This window comes from Amblyraja radiata, chromosome 33, assembly GCF_010909765.2.
Source record: "Amblyraja radiata isolate CabotCenter1 chromosome 33, sAmbRad1.1.pri, whole genome shotgun sequence".
In the NCBI taxonomy this organism is placed as follows: Eukaryota; Metazoa; Chordata; class Chondrichthyes; order Rajiformes; family Rajidae; genus Amblyraja; species Amblyraja radiata.
This window is the reverse complement of record NC_045988.1, coordinates 9,868,687-9,890,218: the sequence shown is the minus strand read 5'-3', so window position 1 is coordinate 9,890,218 and position 21,532 is coordinate 9,868,687. Positions and strand designations below refer to the sequence as shown.

Here is a 21,532-nt window from a genome sequence, read left to right as displayed (position 1 = left end):
TCACAAGGTTTCTTTTTGTCAGTCTGAAGAAGGGTTTCGGCCCGAAACGTTGCCTATTTCCTTCGCTCCATAGATGTTGCTGCACCCGCTGAGTTTCTCCAGCATTTTTGTGTACCTTCTTTACCAACTATCTGTGTGTGTGAATTCATCTGTTCATACCAGGAACTTCATGAAATGGCCACATTGGAGATGACACGGGCCCAATGTCAGGTTGTCGCACACAAGAGGTTGTTCCCCTTCATTCCTCCCCCAACTAATGAACACCTTGTGCAGGAAGGAACTGCAGATGCTGCTTTACATTGGAGATAGACACAAAATGCTGGAGTAACGAGTCATGCAGCATCTCTGGAGAAAAGGAATAGGTGACGTTTCGTGTCATGAAGAAGGATCTCGAGTCGAAACATCACCTATTCCTTTTCTCTAGAGAAAATCACATGTGACAATAAAATATTCCTATTCCTATGTGCAGGTGTATATGATGGTCTTGGCATCATGTTAGGCACAGACGTTGTGGGCTGGGGGCTGTTCTTGTACCGTACTGTTCTATGTTCTCAGGGAGGGTCTTCTGACAATCCCTGTATAACTTGCACACTGAAACCTATGAGTTGGGGGCCACCATTCCGCCAAGTTTGGTGTCATCTCGCAACTGCATTCTCATCGAAATCGTGACTGTAGACAGCAAACAATAGTGGCACCTGGTCACAGGACCCTAACCTGAACAATAAGCCTTCGATGTTCCAGTCAGCATTCTCTAACATCTCCATTCCACATGAGAACAATTGTTCCTCTCACAGAGGGCCTGGGTTTTGGGCCTGAGCTTTGGGCCTGAACTTTGGGCCTGAGCTTTGGGCCTGAGCTTTGGTCCTGAGCTTTGGGCCTGAGCTTTGGGCCTGAGCTTTGGTCCTGAGCTTTGGACCTGAGCTTTGGGCCTGAGCTTTGGGCCTGAGCTTTGGGCCTGAGCTTTGGACCTGAGCTTTGGGCCTGAGCTTTTGGCCTGAGCTTTGGTCCTGAGCTTTGGGCCTGAGCTTTGGGCCTGAGCTTTGGTCCTGAGCTTTGGACCTGAGCTTTGGACCTGAGCTTTGGGCCTGAGCTTTGGGCCTGAGCTTTGGTCCTGAGCTTTGGGCCTGAGCTTTGGGCCTGGGGTCAGTGGAAGTTCAGTGACTGAATATGTTCAGACTTGAAAGAGAGAAATAATTTATTTATTTTGGACTGAGTGAGAAGGATCTGAAGAAGGGTCTCGACCCGAAACGTCACCTATTCCTTTTTCCCCCAGAGATGCTGCCTGATCCGCTGAGTTACTCCAGCATTTTATGTCTATCTTTTGAGAATTGAGGGGCGTGAGGATGGAGTTGGAATGCAGGGCTCGAGGGGCTGAGTGGACTGACATCTACACAATTACTGCTGTAGATCCTTCCCGCTCTGGAAACCATGGCGGCTCTGAACATTTCCATTGCCCACACGGTGATCCCCGGGGGAAGGTGACTGGAGTGTTTGCTTTGAATTCAAGGTACACTTTGTGGTCAACCTCCAGCCCTTAGGGAAGGCTTCAGAAATAGTGAACCAATTTAATCTGAGACGTTTAATCAGCACTGGGACACATTTCATCGCTGTCTGGGCTGGGTTCCAGCAGCGCTAACAGACTGGTGGGGAGAAGCCACAGCACAATAATGGAATGATTAGCATCGTACAATATTCCCTCAAACCTTCCCCACAGAATTTCTGCAAATGGCTTCTGTGTTCTGCACTGGTTGGCAGCGCTCCACTCGACTGCTATCATCAGGCACCTGAATCATCCTATCACAACCAGAGAACCGTCCCGAACTACCATCTACCTCATTGGTGACCCTCGGACTCTCCTTGCTCGGACATTGCTGGCTTTACCTTGCACTAAACGTTATTCCCTTTATCATGTATCTGTACACTGCAGATGGCTCGGTTGTAATCATGTGTTGTCTTTCCGCTGACTGGTCAGCAGGCGACAAAGGTTTTTCACTGCACCTCGATACCCGTGACAATAAACTAAACTCAAACTAACTAAAACTGTTGATGAACTCATTATACATTAGCCACCGGCTGGCTACAGTGATGATCAGCACCAGCTCCCAGGGCAGTGTCACAAGGGACCATCACAACAACCCTCCTCAAGGCACCTACCTCTCTGCCGTTTTAGCCCCATCCCTCGGTCACAATATCAACAAATACAAAGTCCTGGCTCATCCCCAACTCACACAGAGCAAGAGAATACGATGTTTTCATCTGCTCTGCCTAAAGAAAGGCAGATTGTTTTCATACAAGAGTCTGTCAATTCCCAGATGCACAAAGCTCGGTCAGATTGACTCTCCCTCCCATCTGCTGTCTCTCGCTCTGTCTGTGTGAATTATATTCAGCCGCTTTGTGTATGAGGCAAAGGTTCTCCTCTATAGTTTACCTCCAAAGCCCACTGTTTTGGACACATTTATTATTCATTGCAAGCCCACAGTCTCCTGGCTGGAGGTAACTGGCAAAAGGTGTAGAAGTGTGAAAACGCACAACTCCTGATTCAGAAGGTAGACAAAAACATGCTGGAGAAACTCAGCGGGTGAGGCAGCATCTATGGAGCGAAGGAATAGGTGACGTTTCGGGTCGAGACCCTCCTTCAGACTGATTCAGGGCCAGTTTCTTCCCAGCTGTTTTCAGGCAACTGAATCATCCTACCATAACCATAGCTCATGTATTGTCTTTCCGCTGACTGGATAGCACGCAACAAAAGCTTTTCACTGTACCTCAGTACACGTGACAATAAACTAAACTGTACTGTAGAACTGCTCACTCAGTAATCTCCCACCTTCTCATTCATATTAGTGAGGGAGGGCAGGGAGAGGGACGGCCGGAGCAGCAAGCAGACACAGATAGATGGACGGACAAAGTCAGACACGGATGACCATCTATCTTCTGCTCTTTGTCACTGCTCAGTGTGAGATTGGAGCAGGGAACGGGGCCAGTCCTGGCATTGAGGTGACTGATGAAGGCCGTGACTGACACCTCAAAGTCTCTCCCCATCAGTCGTTGTGTGTAACTGTACAGGATGCGGTGGACTCAGATGAATTGAAGTCAAGACGTCATGGAGAATGTACAGCATTGAACAGGCCATTCAGCCCCAATCCAGTGGGCATCCTTTCCACCAACACTTGGCCCATGCTCTCGGTGTCTGGATGGTTCACATGCCCTGGCCACTTCTCAAGCACTGTGGGAAACTGCTTTCACCGGATGTTGCAACCCGCCCCCACTCCGTCCAGTCCTCCGGCTGGGCCATGTGCTCCAGGTACTTGAGACCTTTAGAGATAAAGCATGGAAACAGGCCATTCAGCCCACTGAGTCCGTGCTAACCACGATCACACCGTACACTAGAACTATCCTACACACACCAGGGACTATTTACAGAAGCCAATTAACCTACAAACCTGGTCTTTGGTGTGTGGGAGGAAACCAGAGCATCCGGAGACAACCCACACGGTCACAGGGAGAACGTACAAACTCCGTACAGACAGCACCCATAGTCGGGATCGAACCTGGGTCTCTTGCGCTGTAAGGTAGCAACTCTACCGCTGCACCACCGTGCCGCCAGCATGTTATGGGAAGTGTTATTTGGAAGATCTTTTTATGGAAAAGAAATACACAAAGTTTGATCGGTCGGACCTTTATATACCTGTTTCCATGGTTTTATTCAGCATGCTCTGAGATTAACGACATTTAATGAAAAACAGAGACATTCTGGTCCCCAGAGATCTCTTTTTGCTCAAATTCATTAACTGCAGATCCCGATCACAAAGTAAATAAAGCCAAGAGCGGCTGCAATGCAGCTCCCCCTTGTCTGGCATGGTGATGTGCAGAATCTCAATGATGTAAATAAACAATTAGCAGTGGGATGTAAAAGCAGTCAAGATGCAGCAGAGGATTTTAACATTGCCTTCGGGATAGACCGTAGAAAGGTCCCGACTTGAAAAGTAATCTTTCCTTTCACTCCATAGATGATGCCTGACCCGTTGAGTTCCTGCGGCACTTTGTATTTTGTAACCGTGGACGTGTTTGTGAGATGTGAATGTGAATGTCTTGCATGGTATCTTCATAAAATATGCAACCCTTTACATCAGGACCTGTAAACAGATCTTCTTTAATGCAGGGTAGGTTTCAGACTGAAACACGACACAGGATGCTAAGTCCATCTATAATTCATTCTTCCACCTTATCCCACAATGGTTGTATTCTGATCTTCATCCGCATGTCCCCCCCCGAGCTTGGGTTTCATGTTGAGATCCTACGTGTTCAAGAGATTATTAAATGACGACAACAGCAAAGTCAGAGCTACGAATGCCCACGGTTGGCATCTCAGTAGCATCTCATTACTTCTGTTTATCTCTTTTCGGCAAATGTGAGGATGATGGTTTTGTTGCTTAAATAATGAAATGGATCTGAGGAATGGGTCAGAGCCCCCCCCCCCCCCCTCTGAGTGAGGTGCTTGGGTAGTGTTTCAGTGCGTTGCTGATGGGACGGTTTGTGTGAGATGTTAAGGTGGAGTTGCCATCTACTGGCCTGGCCTCGTTTCTCCTGAACCAACAGCATGGGAAGGTGACGATGTACACTGCTTTCCTAAAGGCTTTGGCGAGATGCCCATCAACATAACAGCTCTTGTGCAGTGGGCCAGCTGACAGGGAAGAGAGTGGAGACTATGGGTCTTGTTCTTGTAGGCAAGATATTGTGCAATAGAGAACTACGCTGTACCTTATGTTATTGGGTGAAGACGGCAAAGGCATGGTTGTTAATTTAGTGGACAGGAAAAAGCAGGCAGGCAGGCAATTAACGTGACCTTAGGCAGAAGAGATTCACAGCAATGTGGGTCAAGTAGGTCAGGTGGAGATAATGTGGAAAACCATGATGTTGTCCGTTTTGCCAGCAGATATAAATTGTAGGGCCCAGTGCAGGATGTTCCAAAAGCCTGCATGTAGCTGCTTTAAATAAATAGGAAAAGCAACATGCTGGAGTTTATTACTCTGGAAATCAAATACGTAACAAATTGGAGTTAAGTTGCAAGTGTGACCATGGGGCTAGGAGGGAAAGATAGTTCAGCCAAGATTGAATGGCGGAGTAGATGGGCCGAATAATTACTGCATTCACTTATGAATTTATGAACCACATCTGTGCAATGTGCACAGTATTGCTGCCTTAGTTAATGATGTTGGGGGATTTGTGTTGACTGCTACTTGGAATGGACAGATGGTCTTGCAAGGAAAGGTTGGACAGTCCTGGCTGGTACCTGCTGGAGTGTGGAGCCCAAGGAAGGTTGCTCGAACAACACGCGGTTGGTTCTGAGAGGTTTTCATGGGTGGGTGGTGAGATTTTCGGATGAGGAGACACTTGTTGAAGATCGGGGTCTTCGCAACTCTCCCCAAAGGAAAGGTGGAAGAAGTCCTCAAATATTTTGAAGTCAACGGTGGGTGTATAGTTGAAGGCCAGTTGGCATGCCAACCCATCCTTTGGGGTGTAGAAGGAACCAGAACACTGGGAACCCATGGAGACCATGCAAAGCCCACACCAATGGTCCAGATAAAGGATACAGCAGCACTACCTGCTGCACTCCAACATGGGGGTGTGGGGGGGGGGTGTGGGGAGAGACGCTTGCCCTGCCAGCAAGTGGTGTCCACCAGGGTACACAAAATTGCTGGGGAAACTCAGCGGGTGCAGCAGCATCTATGGAGCGAAGGAAATAGGCGACGTTTCGGGCCAAAACCCTTCTTCAGACTGATGGGGGGTGGGGGGGGGAGAAAGAAGGAAAAGGGGAGGAGCCCGAGGGCGGGCGGATGGGAGGGTGGGAGGAGACAGCTAGAGGGTTGAGGAAGGGGAGGAGACAGCAAGGGCTAGCAAAATTGGGAGAATTCAATGTTAATGCCATAAGGACGCAAGGTCCCCAGACGGAATATGAGGTGCTGTTCCTCCAATTTCCGCTGTTGCTCACTCTGGCAATGGAGGAGACCCAGGACAGAGAGGTCGGATTGGGAATGGGAGGGGGAGTTGAAGTGCTGAGCCACCGGGAGTTCAGGTAGGTTATTGCGGACTGAGCGGAGGTGTTCGGCGAAACGATCGCCCAACCTACGCTTGGTCTCCCCGATGTAAATCAGCTGACATCTAGAGCAGCGGATGCAGTAGATGAGGTTGGAGGAGATACAGGTGAACCTTTGTCGCACCTGGAACGACTCGGAGACTCGGAGACAGTGGTGTCCACCATGTGGTTTCATCTCCTCATACCTGCCACTGGTGACATCCAAACTAATGACGATCTGTGATGAAATAGCAGGGTGCAAAATAATTTTATTCACATTAGATTTTATTTTCAATGGTTGGGCTGTAAAGGAACTGTGGTCACACGGTTAAAGAGAAACCTTGTGCAGGTGAGAGCATCTTGCAGGCGTTGACGTGAGCAACGTGTGGTGGGATTCAGGGAGGGCTGCTGCTGCTGCAGAGGGAGACGTCAACAGCACAACAACAGACAACAGACACAAACCAGAGGAAAGCTGGAATGAAAGCGGAAAATGCTGGAAATAGCCATCAGGTCAGGCAGCATCTGTGGGTATAGGAGAGTTTTAGGTGGATGACATCCTCATTAGTCTGGGAAGGGGAGAGAAGAATGTGATAACAAGGAACAGCAGATGCTGGTTTATTCCAAAGAAGGACTAAAGTCCGGAGTACTCAGCGGGTCAAGCTGTATCTCTGCAGAACATAGATAGACAATAGACAATAGGTGCAGGAGTAGGCCATTTGGCCCTTCGAGCCAGCACCGCCATTCAATGTGATAGGTTGCATTTCAGGTCGGGACCCCTCTTCAGACACAAAGTGCTGGAGTAACTCGGGGGGTCAGGCAGTCTCTCAGCAGAACAGGGATAGGTGAAGTTTCCGTTCAGGACCCTTGCTCGGATTGATTGCAGGGGGGAAAGAAAGCTGGAAAAGAGGTGGGGCAGGACATTGGTGGAGCATGGGAGGAGGGGTGGGGGGGGGGGGTTGATAGGCAGATTGTTGGCCAAATGCCATAGATGAAAAGGCAGGTGAGAGAGGAAGATATTTAAGCTGCAGTGAGGGTGAGTGGACAGACACATTTTAATATTTGGTTTGTGGAATGCACTTTCAATATTGGTGAGGTGTGGTGGGCAGGTCAGAGATTTGCCCCACTGCCAACAACCCTCAGCAAACAGATGGAAAAGGTCAGTCTGCACAGTGGACACAGTAATACAGGAGCAGCAGGAAATGTAAACATCAATGAGTTGACTGGGATGATACAGAGCACAGACAAGTCAAAAGGACACCGATGTCTTTGTCTCTGGTCGAATGTCCTCCCTTCCTCTTGTTTCCAGCTGTATTGTCCTAACGTCCCATCTTCCTCCGCGCTGCCTTCGGCCGTTTGGGTTTCAGAATGGTGTAGTTTGCGTACCTCGTGTACCGCTCGGATAGGAAGGGGACGTAGAAAGCACGGAGTACCTTTGACGATCTGAAACATAGACATGGAATCAGTGGAGCCTGTGCAGGACGTAGACTCCCGGTAATGGACCGCGATTGCAAGCACGGGTTAAGGGCCTGTCCCGCTGTACGAGGTAATTCACAAATTCTCCCGAGTTTTCCCCTGATTCGAAATCGCAGAATGACCGTAACAAGTCTGTAGGAGGCCGTGGGAGTTCGTGGATGTTTCGTAGCGGCTCGTTATGCTAACCGTCGGTACTCAGGGCATCAGGTAAGTCGGGTCGTTTTTTCATCCCGATGAGAAATGTCCACGAGAAAAAAAATAGTCGGGATGACTCGTACAGTGGGACAGGCCCGTTACAGTATAACCACCTTAATTCTCTGCCCTCTGGTTCTTCATTCCACTACTCTGGATAAAAGACTCTGTGCATTCACCGTATCTAGACCCCTTCATGATTTCATTCACCACTACAAGATCACCCCGCATCCTCCTGCGCTCCAAGGAATAAAGTCCTAGCCTGCACAACCTCTCCCTGCAGCTCAGGCCTTTAAAGTCCTGGCAACATCGACTCAGTGTGCTTTCCAGTTTAACAACAACTTGCCTGTAACATAATGGCTAAACCTGAGCACAATGCTCTAAATGTGGTTTCACCAATTTATTTCCTTACAATACTTGAAGAGTTGACCATCTCAACCTTGCATGTGAGTCTCCATCAACACCAGCAGGAAGAGGAAAGTGAGGGTGAGCCAGCCCCACCAAGCTGCCCTCTCTTTAATGGATTACAATGAAGACATCGCTGGCTCCGCAGGGAAATCTAATCCCATTCTCCACAGACGCCAATGAACTCATGACCCAGAGTAGGGGAGCCAGGTGCACATTAATTCACTTTGCGAACTTATATGGTATTTTAAGATGTTGAGTCTGCAGTTTAAAATTTTTCGAAAGGCAAGTAACTAAGTTTTCAATTCTCTTCCGTCATTGCAGTGTTTATACAATGATGTTCACTCAGACCCACAGTGCAAAGCAGTTTCAAAGGGCAGGGAGGGACCGGTGTAGGTTGGGGTGACATCCGCAAATGTGTGGAGGTCCTGCACTGTCATCCTGACCCCCTGAAGAAGGGTCTCAACCTGAAATGTCACCCGTTCCTTCTCTCCAGAGATGCTGCCTGTCCCGCTGAGCTACTCCAGCGTTTTGTGTCTATCCCAGCTTCCCCCATAGCTAGTTGTCCACCAGTGGAGAGAGCAAACGGCAGGATGACAGGGAGAGCGAGTGATTCAGGGAGAACCAACCCCCTCTCCTACTGTTGCAACTCCCTGTATGTCAATGCAGGTGGAGTGTGGGTGACTGAGGGAGAACCATACCCCCCCCCCCCCCCACCCCCCCACTGCTCCAACCCCACGTCTCAGTGCAGGGGGAGAGCAGGCAAATTATTTACCACATTTAATTTGAATGCATTTTATTGCTATTGTCTTGGTTTTGTGCAAAACTTTTAAACTTTTAAAATCATAAAAGTTAACCACTTTAAAAACTTAAATTAAGAACTTTTAGAATGTCACCGACATTAAAAATCAAACTCGTTGACAACTTTGCATGCTGGTTCAAGACATTCTCGGCAATTAATTCAATTACTTCATGGCTTTTTACCAAGAAAATGATGTCTGGACACATGGTTTAATCTAATAGTAGGTGATGAGCCAATGGTTGGATCTGTGTGGCTGTGCAAGTTGAATGGCCCTTCGGCCCAACTCTCATACCTCAGAATAAAATAACGTTCCTTTAGAATGTAGATGATGAGCAATTTCATTAGTCAGAGGGTGGTGAATCTGTGGAATTCATTGCCACAGATGGCTGTGGAGGCCAACTCATTGGATATTTTTAAAATGGAGACTGATCGGTTCTTGATTAGTAAGGGCATCAAAGGTTACAGGAAGGATAATGGGGTTGAGAGGGGGAAAATAGATCAGCCATGGGTGATCTCTCCGGGTGCTCCAGGTTTCTCCCATACTCCAAAGACGTGCAGGTTTGTAGGTTAATTGGTTTCGGTATATTGTAAAAGTTATCCCCAGTGAGTAGGATAGTGCTCATGAACAGTGCGATCGCTGCTGGTGTGGACTCAGTGGGTTGAAGGGCCTGTTTCCGCACTGTATCTCTAAAGGGTAAAGAATGGTGCAACAGTCGATGGGCTGAATGGCCTAATTCTGCTCCTTTGTCTTACGGATTTATGAGACCAAACTCACAGGCAACAGGTCGGAAGATTCCATCCACTGAGCCACGCGGACAGACACGGTGGAGATAATGTCACGGATGGGAAGCTGAATTAATTTAATTGTATTAAGATTGATGATTATCCGAGGGAAAATAATCTGTGCATGAGAGGATTGCTTTGATATTGTTGGAAAACAAACATCTTTGTTTCATTATTTTGCAGACGGATCCAAACGAGATATTTCCCCTGATGCAGCCAAACTGCAGAGATTACAGTGACAAGGATTTAATCGGAACCCGAGGGGCAACTTTTTTTTGCACAAATGGTGGTGGGTGTATGGAATGAGCTGCCGGAGGAGGTAGTTGAGGCAGGTATTATTGCAACGCTCAATAAACAATTAAACAGGTATATGCATAGGACAGGTTTAGAGAGATATGGGCCAAACGCAGGCAGGTGGGACAAGTGTAGATGGGGCATGTTGGTCGGTGTGGGCAAGTTGGGCTGATTGGTCTGTTTCTATGCTGTATGACTCTATGACTGTAGAAGTGGAGATGGCAGAATCCTGACTTCAGCTGGAGAGGCAAGTCACATGTGTGTAGAGCAACACCAGGGGAGAAATCTAATCTGCCCCACACTCGGTAATCCACAAATAAAGCCCCAGAATAAAATAACGTGCCTTTAGAAAGGAGATGAGGAGGAATATCTTTAGTCAGAGGGTGGTGAGTCTGTGGAATTCATTGTCACAGACGGCTGTGGAGATCAAGTCAATGGATATTTTTAAGGCGGAGATTGACAAATTCTTGATTAGTGTGGGTGTCAGGGGTTATGGGAAGAAGGCAGGAGGATGGGGTTGGGAGGGAAAGATAGATCAGCCATGATTGAACGGCGGAGTTGAATGGCCTAATTCAGCTCCTAGAACATGAACATGAATTTCCCTCATTTGTTCCACTTTTCCTTTGAGACCTGGTGGGAACCCATAGCTGTCTGGGAATAGCTCACTGGGAATGCTCCTGGATGTGAGTGGTGGGAGGGAAGGAGATTGGGAGGGGGTAGAGTGGGTGGTGGGTGAGTCAGGAACTTCTCCCCTGCAAACTCTTCCCCAGACATTGTGTGGCCTCTCACGGCTCATGCCCGAAGACGGTTTGATCTTGGCACAGACTGGGAGGACGAGGAAAAGCAATTTAACTCTGCTTGGATTAGTTTCAACTTTAAATTCTGTCGTCTTGTCTTTGAACATGTTGTGGCCCGTGACTTTTTGCTTAAAGTTATGTATTTTCCACCTCTCAAACTTGAGCTGTAGGCAATGAAAGTTACTCTGCAAATGGAGTTTGTCAATCCTCAAAGCCCGAATCACATTCGAGCATCGCAGGTGGTGCAACGGAAGAGTTGCTGCATCACAGCACCAGAGACCCGGGTTCAATCCTGACTACGGGCGCTGTCTGTACAGAGTTTGTACGTTCTCCCTGTTTCCCTGGTTGCCCCAGTTTCCTCCCACACTCCAAAGACGTGCACAAATTGTAGTCTAATTGGATTCGGTAAAATTGTAAATTGTCCTTAGCGTGTAGGATAGTGCTAGTGTACGGGGTGATCGCTGGATGGTGCGGTGGGCTGAAGGGCCTGTTTCCGTGCTGTATGACTAACAGCTAAAGAACAGGCCTTTGGCCCATTGTATCCATGTGACATTCAAGGAGCCATCAATACAAAACGCAGCGTATGGTCTTCACCCTGGTTTACGTTGGGGTGACCCAAAACAGTTAATTTATCCAATATATCTTTCAATATTCCAATCTGATCCAGGATATATGGACTTTTAAAACAGAACTCAATGCAAAGGCACAGAGGTGGTGAACAGAGAGGGCAGGATGGTGCACACCACTTTGACCTCAGGACCCTCTGGGTTCCCACTGGCACATTCCCATTTAGAATTTACAGCAGCCATTGAATGTACCTAGCATGTGGCGACCAGAACTGAATGTAATACTCCAATGCAATGCAGCCGAACATTGCAGTCTGACAGAGCTGTATCTTGACTTCCTGATCAGTTATGCTGAAATGTCACTAGCATTAAGTGCTGGAAGTTGAAAGTACAGGAGAATCATTAAATGCTTGAAGATAAATTGTGTTTGAGGTTTTGCAATAACACATGGACAGCAAGTCTACAGTTTGGCACGAGACCTCTCCACAGTTAAAGTCAGTTACTGGAAGATGATTAGACCTTTGATGTTAAACGTTGAAAGAATGGATTCTGCTTCCTGCTCAGCTGACAACTGCTTCAGGCAAAAACTGACTCAAACTCCGGTCAGTTTCACCTCTCAAATGTCGCTATCAAAGCCCTGGTTAAGCTTCCATTTAACATCAAATCGCTGGCACAAATCCAGGCACGTCATAAACCGAAATCTGCCCTAGGATTGTTTTATTATTAATAACAGTTAATTCTGATCCCCTTCAAGAGTAATACGGCGATCAGTTGAGCAGTGGGATGAAACAATCTGTTTTTACCCATGTGTAGGAAGGAACTGCAGATGCTGGTTTAAACTGAAGATAGACACAAAATGCTGGAGTGACTCAGCGGGTCAGGCATCATCACTGGAGAGAAGGAATAGGTGACGTTTTGGATCAAGACCCTTCTTCACACTGAGAGTCAGGTGGAGAGGGAAACTGGAGGTATGAGGCAGTACAAAGAACAAAAGAAAGATATGATAAAAGGCCTGTCCCATTTTCACGATCTTTTATACTCGTGGACATTTTTTATCATGCTAGAAAAAACGCCCCGACCTACTTGATGCCACGAGTACCTACGATTAGCATCATGGCCTGCTACCACCTACCTACGACCTCCTACGACCTTGTGACGACCATGCTGCGAGTATGAGTCAAGGGCAAACTCGGCAGAGGTCGTGAATTAGGTCGTGAAAGTGGGACAGGCCCTTAAGAACAAATCAAGGGCAGCAAGGATGATAAAACACACCTGGCTGTGGTAGCGAGCCTGGGTTAAACCATTAACTGGTTTTCTCTCTTTCCAAGCTCTGACAAAAGGTGTTAACCGGAAATGACTCTGCTAATCTCTCCACAGATACTGCCTGACCTGCGGATTGTTTCCAGCTTGTTTGGTTTCCATTACAGATTTTTCCTCCAACAATTTTTTTTGATGTGCAGTCCAGCTTCTCATGAAGAGGCCCGCAGTACTTTGGACTATTATGGGCACTGAACAAAGCCGGTCTTGGCGATCTGCTCACGTCAGGTTTTAGGAGAGTACATTAATGACGAGTATGAATCTGTATCAGACATCTTTATTACACTCCTGAAGACAGATATTAAAGTGATATTCATGCTAACAAGCTCCATCTGCACCAGTAACAGTGGACTGGCCCCCAAACCAAGAACGGCTAATTGCTCTTTACGTAAAGGTCTGCACTTTATCCTTTGACTAAAGTCACCTGAGGTGGTGGAAGCTGGCTGATGGCTCTGGATGAGAACTGGTCTGGATATTTGTTTTTCTGATGAGCACAGATGAGGTGAAAGGAGATGAGCTCGGAGGAGCCTTGAGCTGATAAAAAAATATTCAGAGAGAACGCTCCTCGCAGCTTGTATCGTGACTGCATTATGCAGCCGTTTAAAGAGGATCTCGCAGAGATAATGAGAACACCCTGACAAGTGAAATGCAATCAATTCCGAATGCATTACTGGAGGATATGTGTTAATTGTATCAGAGGAACACCGACATTTCTGCAGTGCCTTTCACTATTAAAGTTAACAAACTCCTTTGCCCACAGAAGATAGCAATGTCAGAATCACCAAATATTCAGCTTTCGTAATACTTTCCGAAGGATGAAACACTGGGAATAACTCCCTCTCGTGCCTGGACCTGTGTGTCTGGAAGCAACAACATGTCCCGAATACAGGACCGGACTTGTGCAGTCATGTCTCGGAGTTTAAACCCACATTCACCTAACTCGCAGATGAAGAATATTATCATCCAAACGACAGGAGCTAAAGCAGCTGCAATGTAAACCATTGATCTAATCGCAATGGTGTGCCTATTTTCACAATACATCTCTATAGGACTCTGATTAGGCCACATTTGGAGTATTGCGTGAAGTTCTGGATACCCCATCACAGGAAGGATACGGAGGCTTTGGAGAGAATACAGAGGAAGATTATCAGAAAGCTGCCTGGGTTAGAGGGGATCAGCCACAGGGTGATGTTGGACAGACTGGCTGTTTTCTCTGGAACGTCAGAGGTTGAAGGGAGAATTGATAGAAACATATACAATTATGAGAGGCATAGATAGGGCAGACACAGAACCTTTTTTCCCCAGGGTGGAAATGTCCAACACTAGGGGTTATAGCCTGTCCTGTGCTGTAGTGTTCTGTGTTCTATTTTTGAACTGATAGGATTGTACTACAGGCTTCCCAATAGCCAGCATGAGATAGGAACAGATAAATATGTAGACTGATTATAGAAAGATGTAATAGCAACAAGATTATTGTAGTGGGTGACTTTAGCGTCACCAGTATTGGCTGGGACATTCCCAGTGTGCAAGGCTTAGATAAGGCAGAATTTGTTATGGGTATCCAAGGGGGTTTCCTAAAGCAGTATGTTGGTGATCCAACTTGAGGAGTGACCGCACTGGACCTTGTGTGGGGAAACGAGCCTGGCCAGGAGACTAGTGTTTCCAAATGCCTGTTAAACATTGTAAATATCAGACCATGGACCGTGAGAGCTAAGTGAAAAATTTGCATCAGATAGAAAATCTGAAGAAGGATTGTCTGAAGAAGGGTTCCGACCCAAAAAGTCACCTATCCCGTTTCTCCAGAGATGCTGCCTGACCCGCTGAGTTAGTCCAGCACTTTGTGCCTACATTGTAAACCAGCATCTGCAGTTCGTTCCCACATAATCAGCGGCAGAGCCAAGTGCGGGGATTGTCAGCGGGTCCCACAGGCCACGCAGGGCCGACTAATCAAATCAGGACGGCAGATTGATTCAAGAGTCTGCTGCACTGGAGTGGAAAATTATTCAACACCTCATGAATCTTCAATGATGCTCAAGTGAAACTAGTTCCCAAGCTTGAAGGAGCGCACAGCTGAGCTGGAAAGGTTAGTCAGTGATGAACATATCCTGGGAGATGATGTTGCCGGTGGTGCCTCTCACCATCTGTTGTTTGCTTTAGCGAGAAATGTCTTCAACTTCAGATGACCCGCCTGCAGTCACCGGCAGCTGAAGGGCTCGAGTTTAACCATGCACTTTTTCCCCTTTATTCTTAAATTCCAGACACCTGCTGTTTCAAGAATATTTCTAAACGGGGTTCTTCAATGACAGTCGAAAGAATTCTTCTTTAACTGCCTTGTCCATCTGCATAGCTTCAGGATGTGGATCACATGTTGGATGTAGCGAAGTGCAATTGCTTGCAATTTGCAGAGTTAATTGGTTTCAGGGCGAGGGGAGAAAGATTTTATAGGAATCTGAGGGGTAACATTTTCACACAAAGGATGGTAGGTGTGTGGGACGAGCTGCCAGAGCAGGTAGTTGAGGCAGGGACTATTGCAATATTTAAGAAACATTTAGACAGGTACATGGATAGGACAGGTTTAGAGGGATATGGGCCAAATGCAGGCTGATAGGACTAGTGTAGATGGGACATGTTAGCCGGTGTGGGCAAGTTGGGCCGAAGGCTGTTTCCACACTGTAAGACTCTATGACAGGCTAGCAAAACTGTAATGAATATGATTCACCCACATTGCTTTGATATTTTAACTCATTTATCATTCCCTTTTGATTTCCTTGGGTGCCTACCTGATTCCTGAGAATGGAATCAGGTATAGAGAAGATTTATGAGGATATTGCCAGGGCTTGAGGGCCTGAGAAGTTGGGTAGGCTAGGACTTATAGGGTGATCTTATACAGCTGTACATGATTATGAGGGGAATAGATCGGGCGAATGCAATGTCTTTGTACCAGGGTTGGGGAATGATGAACGAGAGAGCATAGGTTGAAGGTGAGAGGAAAAGATCTATTAAGGATCTGAGGGGCAACTTTTTCAAACAGAGCATGGTGGGTTGGATGGGTCGCTAGCTGCATGGAGGACAGAGATGTGTAGTGCGTCCGTCACCGTGCCCGTGGGAAACCAGCACCACTGCGTCGCTAATGTTTACAACGATTTAATAATAAATAATAATGGTGGGTTCATAGAATGAGGTGGTAATTGAGGCAATTCAATAATTGCACTTGAAAGACAGAGTTTTAATCCTTTCCCCATCCTTTCAAGTTACAGTTTGACGTTCACGTTATTGCCTTTGCCGTGCTACGGGGGGCGATTTTCACAGCACTCGGCATGCCTGGGATCGGCAGAGAGGCAGAGGCATGTTGAACATGGTGGGATTAACACTCTCAGTTTGGAACAGGGAGAAATTGACTTCTGCAGATAAGCAGCGTGGCATTTACATATTGAGAGAGGCAGGCATGACGTCTGCTGACTGCAAGGGAGTCAGTGCGAGCGATGACATCAGCCTCGGGTGATTAATGTCTTAGGGACTTGGATAATTGACGTAGAGAGAGGAATTATAGCTACTGTGTGTAGCGGATGATGAAGCCTCTTCTTCTACAAGGCAGGGAGCACCTGCGTCAGCACTTCCACCTTGATGCAGCAGCTCAGAGTAAACCACAATCTTACATAAATAGAAACTTCTTCAAGGGATTGGGCGAAAGATAACAGGAGATCTTATCTCTAGCCAGTATCTTTGAAGGACAAAAAATCATGGGGTTTAATGGAGGTTTAATGGTGTTTTTAATGAGAAATGTACAGAGTGCTGATATTCAAAAACTCTTTGCCAGGACGATAGTGGGAAAGTCATGTTGTGCTCACTAACCGGTGCTGGAGTGTGGGAGGTTGAGGAGAGACCCTTCTTAAGGCTGGTCGACAGGAAACAGAATGCAGAATACAATGCTATCCCCAATAGAAGATGTGGGGGGGAAAGTATATTACATAGAGGGTGGGTGGGTGCCTGGAACGTGCTTGCCAGGGCTAGTGATGGAGACAGATACGAAAGTGGTATTGAGGCTTTTAGATAGGCAGATGGATATGCAGGGAATGCTGTAATATCTGAATTTTGGAGCAATATATATTCAGTTTCTGTTCCTATAGTTTTGCCCCACACACCCTACTGTCAGTATCCCACAGTTAGACACGAACTGCGGGAGTAACTCAGTGAGACAGGTCGCATCTCTGGAGAGAAGGAAGGGTGACGTTTCTGGTCGAGGCCGTTCAGAACGCCATCCAATCCTGCTCTCTAGAGATACTGTCTGTCTCGCTGAGTTACTCCAGCATTTTGTTTCTGTCATCGGTTGAAATCTGCTTCTGCAGTGCCTTCCTACACAGTATTCCTCAGTTATTTGTGACTGAAGCCCTCACTAGTGCTTTATATTGGAGCATATCCATATCCTCCAGCGATGCTGTCTGACCCGCTGAGTTATTCCAGCACTTTGTGTTCTGCACAAGACTCCAGCAAATGCAGTTCATGTGTCTCCTCTTTATAAACTTGAGATTGACTTGCGTCATCTCGACCTCTAACCTCAGGCGCAGAAGAGCAAACAAGGTCCCCTCTAGAGTGTAGCCGTCGAGGAGAGATGCTGCATTAAACTCCCTCGACACTCATGTCCCTCGCTCACGAGCGATAGATCGGGTAGATGCACAGAGTCTCTTGCCCAGAGTGGGGGAATCGAGGACCGGAGGACATCGGTTAAAGGTGAAGGGGAAACGATTTAATAGGAATCTGAGGGGTAATATTCTCACACAAAGGGTGATGGGTGTATGGAATGAGCTGCCAGAGGAGGTAGTTGAGGCAGGTACTATGGCAATGTTTAGGAGAAATTTGGACAGGTACATGGATAGGACAAGTTTGGAGGGATATGTGCCGAACGCAGGCAGGTGGGACTAGTGTAGCTGGGACATGTTGAACGGTGTGGGCAAGTTGGGCCTGTTTCCACACTGCATCACTCTATGACTCCATCACACCAGACAACTCCCACTGGCACATGTCCCAAGATGTGCTATCTGATGCCTGACGTCAGGCAGCAGATTGCTGGGCTGTGCGTTCCTGTATGTCAGCCTGGAGCTGCTAATCATTCCCAGCAATTACTCACAGGGTGCTAGAAACATCAAACTGCAGATACCGGTTTGCCAAGGAAAGAAACAAAGTGCTGGAGTAACTTAGCAGGTCGGGCAGCATCTCTGGAGACCACGGACAGGTGGCGTTTTGGGTCGGGACGTTTCTTCAGGCAAGTTTCAGGTGATGGTTTTTCAGTCTGAAGAAGGGCCCTGACTGGAAATGTCACATATCCATGTTCTCCAAGGATACTGCCTGACCCGCTGAGTTACTCCAGCACTTTGTGTAGAAAGGAACTGCAGATGCTAGTTTATACCGAAGATAGACACAAAGTGCTGGAGTGCTGTAGCAGGTCAGGCAGCATCTCCGGAGAAAAAGAATGGGTGACGTTTCGGGCCAGAGATGCTGCCTGAACCACTGAGTTACTCCAGCACTTTGAGTCTACTCCAGCACTTTGTATTATTTTTGTTAGCAAAGAGATTTTATTCAATTACTCACAGTTACAGGACGTAGGTTTAAGGTGAGAGGGGAAATATTTAATAGGAAGCTGTGGAGCAATTTTTTCACACAGAGGATGGTGGGTGGAACGAGCTGCCAGAGCAGGTAGTTGGAGCAGGTACTATCACAGCATTTAAAAGTACATGGATAGGAAAGGTTTTAGAAGGATATGGGCCAAATATGGGCAACTGGGACAAGCATAGATGGGGCACCTTGGTCGGCATGGACAGGTTGGGCCGAAGGGTCTGTTTCTGTGCTGTATGACTCTATGCAAACTTCTTAATGGTGCCACAACTTTGCACTTTGCTGAGATGTGATGAAATGGCAGTGACACCACTGGCGTAATTAGTACCGGGCTCCGTCTGTTATCTAATTCAATTATCGGGCTCATTTATCAGCGCAATGATTGTTCCACATGCGAGAATTCACTTGCACTTGCTGACGTCAATGCGAGAGTTTCTATCCGTTCCCTGTAGCCACCGCTTCAGTAGCAGTGCAATCAGCTGCAGGGATGAGATACGAACTGAAGTTTTAAAAAAAACCCACACACACACGACACATTGACAAAGCCAAGGTTTGTTTGGTTTGCCGGCTCAGTGTAACCTCACACCGTGGCTGTGATGTGCTCGATATCCACTCAATTAACCCTTTTACTTTCAAGCCCCGCCGCTACCTAGCAACCGTCAGCGGCAACAGCTCGGGATATCAACCATCATGATCAAAACGCAACAAACCCATTCAAGGTCCCGCTATAGGGAAGACATGCATTTATACAATATACGATGGCTGGATTGGAATCATGTATTGTCTTGCCGCTGACTGGTTAGCACGCAACAAAAGCTTTTCACTGTACCTCGGTGCACGTGACAATAAACTAAACTCCACCTGTATTGGGCAAAACACTTAAGTGCTGGAGGAACACAGCGGGTCAGGCAGCATCTGTGGGGGGAATGGACAGATGACGTTTCAGATCGGGACCCATCTTCAGACTGAGGTATTGGTATTGTACACAAAAGGTGGAGGTTGACACAAAACATACACATACGTGTTGCATGGCCAGAAAACAAAATAGTGACATTTAACTCTCGAGGTCCCAGTAGGCTGTCACAAAAAAAACAGCACTGTGTGTCGGTATTTATTTATTATTGTCACGTATACTGATACAGTTGGTTATGGCGGCACAGAGGCGCAGCGGTAGAGTTGCTGCCTTACAGCGAATGCAGTGCCGGAGACCCGGGTTCAATCCCGATAACGGATGCTGTCTGTACGGAGTTTGTACGTTTTCCCCGTGACCTGCGTGGGTTTTCTCCGAGATCTTTGGTTTCTTCCCACTTTCCAAAGACGTACAGGTTTGTAGGTTAATTGGCTTGGTAAATGTAAAAATTATCCCTTGTGGGCATAAGATAGTGTTCACGTGCGGGGATCGCTGGTTGGCGCGGACCAGGTGGGCCGAAGGGCCTGTTTCTGCACTGTATCTCTAAACTACACTAAAATCAGGAGTACACCCTAGCTTCTGAGAAGAATATTCGGTTGTCTGATAACAGAGGGGAAAGAACTGATCCTGAATCTGGTGGTCGGTGTTTTTTTAACATTTTGAATCATATATCCGATGGGTGAGGGGAGAAAAGGGAATTAGTTTCCCTCTGGAGGGGAAAGCAGTTTGTTTCCAGCTGTTAACAGGCAACTGAATGGGCCTCTCACCAACTAGAGTGCAGTCCTGACCTCCCATCTACCTCATTGGAGACCTTTGAACTTTCTTAATTCAGAATGTATTTGACTTCAATGTTATATCTTAATATATCGTAACATAAGGTCATAAGGAATAGGAGTAGAATTAGGCCATTCGACCCATCAGGTCTACTCCCCCATTCAATCATGGCTTACCTCTTATTTAAGAATAAGGGGCAAGCCATTTAGAACGGAGACAAGGAACTTTTTCACGAGTTGTGAGTCTGTGGAATTCTCTGCCTCAGAGGTGGAGGCCGGTTCTCTGGATACTTTCAAGAGAGAGTGAGATAGGGCTCTTAAAGATAGCGGAGTCAGGGGATATGGGGAGGAGGCAGGAACGGGGTACTGATTGGGGATGGTCAGCCATGATCACATTGAATGGCGGTGCTGGCTCGAAGGGCCGAATGGCCTACTCCTGCACCTATTGTCTATCTCTCCCTCCGAACCTCATTCTCCTGCCTTCTCTCATAACCTCTGACAAGTGTATTTTCCACTGACCCTCAACCAATAATATGATCAGATGATCAAGAGAGAGTTAGATTTAGCTCTGAGGGCTAACGGAATCAAGGGATATAGGCAAAAAGCAGGAATGGGATACTGATTCTGGATGTTTAAGAAAGAACTGCAGATGCTGGAAAAATCGAAGGTAGACAAAAAATGCTGGAGAAACTCAGCTGGTGAGGCAGCATCTATGGAGCGAAGGAATCGGCGGCGTTTCGGGTCGAGACCCTTCTTCAGACTGATGTGGGTGGGGGGGGGGGAAGAAAGGAGGTAGGCGGAGACAGTAGGAGAACTGGGAAGGGGGAGGGGAAGGAGGGAGTAACAGCCATGATCATATTGAATGGCGGTGCTGGCTCAAAGGGCCGTATGGCCTCCTCCTGCATCTATTTTCTATGTATATTCCTAGATATCTAATGTCAACATGTGCCAGTTGTGTGGTGGCAGTGCAACTGTGCAGACAAATGCTTCTCACAAACACAGACGGATTGTGGCTTAATTAGAGTTTGTAAAAGGAACGTCCAGGACCTCAGCATATATTTAACAAAAATGATGTTCCTCGTAATAAAGGGACTGCCAAGGGACGTAAAATACCTCTTGTAAATGTTCACTCAAGTCAGCTTACATTTCCGAATTAATCTGATGAACATTACCCACTGGCAGGATGGAATAATAAAGTTACTCAGAAAGGGTTGAAAAGTTCAGCTTCCGCAGTAGATTTCTTGAACAAAAAAAAGTCCCAGATTCCCTTTAATGTTGGAACCGTCCCGGGTTTGCCTGGCTTCCTTCATCTATCACAGCCACAAAATGCAAAGAATAATATGACAGAGGAGGGGGGGGGGCATTCAGCCTTGTCCCCCGTACCAACTCCTCAGCTACACATTCATCTGCTACTGGTGTTACAGCAATTGTTGTGTAAGAAGGAACTGCAGATGCTGGTTTAAACCGAAGATAGACACAAAAAGCTGGAGTAACTCAGCGGGATAGGTGGCGTCTCTGGAGAGAAGGAATGGGTCCC

The 21,532-nt window shown here is 47.1% G+C and overlaps 1 protein-coding gene across 1 annotated transcript in view; it reads right to left on the bottom strand.

Moving 5' to 3' along the window:
• Nucleotides 1–7,036: 7,036 nt before the first annotated feature.
• alg9 (ALG9 alpha-1,2-mannosyltransferase) overlaps nucleotides 7,037–21,532 on the bottom strand; it is an 81,862-nt gene continuing 67,366 nt past the window's right edge. Inside the window, exon 15 of the mRNA XM_033049951.1 lies at nucleotides 7,037–7,513. Within this exon, the coding sequence (XP_032905842.1) occupies nucleotides 7,390–7,513 (124 nt within the window). The 3' untranslated portion in view covers nucleotides 7,037–7,389. The remainder of the gene's footprint in view (nucleotides 7,514–21,532) is intronic.